The sequence below is a fragment of the Colletotrichum abscissum genome, assembly GCF_030869225.1.
Source record: "Colletotrichum abscissum strain IMI 504890 chromosome Unknown Scaffold_397.1, whole genome shotgun sequence".
NCBI classification, from domain to species: Eukaryota; Fungi; Ascomycota; class Sordariomycetes; order Glomerellales; family Glomerellaceae; genus Colletotrichum; species Colletotrichum abscissum.
The window spans coordinates 1-1,564 of NW_026850317.1; the positions used below are offsets into that span (position 1 = coordinate 1).

Genomic DNA, 1,564 nt, shown 5'->3' on the forward strand with positions numbered 1-1,564 from the left:
TAATTGCACGAGGCTTTCGGTCTGTATATAGAGGAAACTGCGGCAGTCTAAGTAATACATACGAATTCCTCCCCATATCCCGGCTCGGAGTTTTGGAATCATGTCTCAATACAACAAAAGCATACATGTTGCAACGATCTGCAGGGCATTCTCCTGGCGATCCGGAGGTTCGCTCAAAGCCCGCTTAGACATTTATATGTATGCATTCAAGCCTTTTTGTTTGAGCCGGGCAGACTTCGCGAACTGGAAGGCGAGCTCGGCGGTGTCATGTCAAGGTGCTTTGCACCTGACCTAGCCGACGAGATGGTACAGCAGACAAGCGCCTTTGGCATCCGTACAGATGTATCCGACAGTTAAATTGGGTAATTGCGACATTGTACGCAGAATGTGTTGAGACCTTCCGCTGAAGCCAAAGAGTAAGCAGATATAATTTGCTCAATGGGGGAGGAAGTAGAGAATGAATATTGTAGGATGGAATCGCGTGACGGAGCGAGGGAGCAATGGCGGATATTTTGGCAGTGAACTTGCCTGCTAAGCCTAATACCAACAGTCTGCCTCACGGCTTAACCAGCCGAATGTGCCTCAGGGGCTGTGAGATTTAGCTGAAGAGTCTACTTCCGTAAACTTGCAAAGGTGAAGTGACTGAGTTTGAGTATCATGAGCCGCCGGATAACAAGGCGCTGTGTGCTGGCGTTTGTGAGGGCGTGCAGGGTCTCTACGCTGAACTTGCTCTGCCTTGACCAGGGGACTGAATCCACTGCTAAATGGACTGGGGGCCTGGCTTGTATTGCTCAAGTTCAGAGAGTGCTCTGCGAGCCAGGCTTCGCAGCGGCCGCATGTACAGGCCATGTCCGGAGACTATATACATAGGTGTCGGCAGCCTGCAGTCTTTTGCACACTCTTGTCTGTATTATCTATCGCCAAGTTCCTGCTCAATTCAAGCACCTTCTGTTTGCGAGATCAAAGTATACATACAATGTCTCATCTTCAACCTCTCTTCTCTGGCGATGGCAAGATATCTGATCAGGGTGGTAGGGCCAGGACCGCCTCGACGGCCACGCTCACAGACGGTATTAGCATCTATGGAATCTACACCCCCAGCCTCACCCACGACAGTACATTGTCTGAGCTTGTTGTGATACCGTCGGCAACGGAGCCCACGGTCTTATTGCGCGAAATCCAACAGGCTGCCGATGACATATCACAGCTCGTAGGGCGATTTGGATTCAAGATGGCAAAAACGCTCACGACTCATTTTATCAAAAAGGCGCTTTTCGCGGACAAGAAATTGCTTCGACTACCGTGCCTAATGTACGCAGACGAGTTCTTCTGCGTAATCACAAGGTTCTGTTCCAAACCAATCCACGACTCGACTTCGGCACCGCTGCTGTGGTGGCTCTGGAACGAGCTACTCGACGTCCTGCCGCCGATAGGCGAGACGCGGAACTGCAGACTCGACTTCAAACCCGCCTTGAGGACTGACATAGCCCTGCCCTATGCGATCACCATCGACATTTCAAGCAAAAACAACAAAGACAACATCGAGCTTACTGCGTCGTATGGC

At 50.8% G+C, this 1,564-nt stretch overlaps 1 protein-coding gene across 1 annotated transcript; it reads left to right on the plus strand.

Moving 5' to 3' along the window:
- Positions 1-976: 976 nt before the first annotated feature.
- Positions 977-1,564, plus strand: CABS01_17160 (uncharacterized protein; the record flags this gene model as incomplete). Its single annotated transcript, XM_060550487.1, has 1 exon — positions 977-1,564. A coding segment is annotated over one exon (588 nt), but the record flags the coding sequence as incomplete, so codon positions are not given.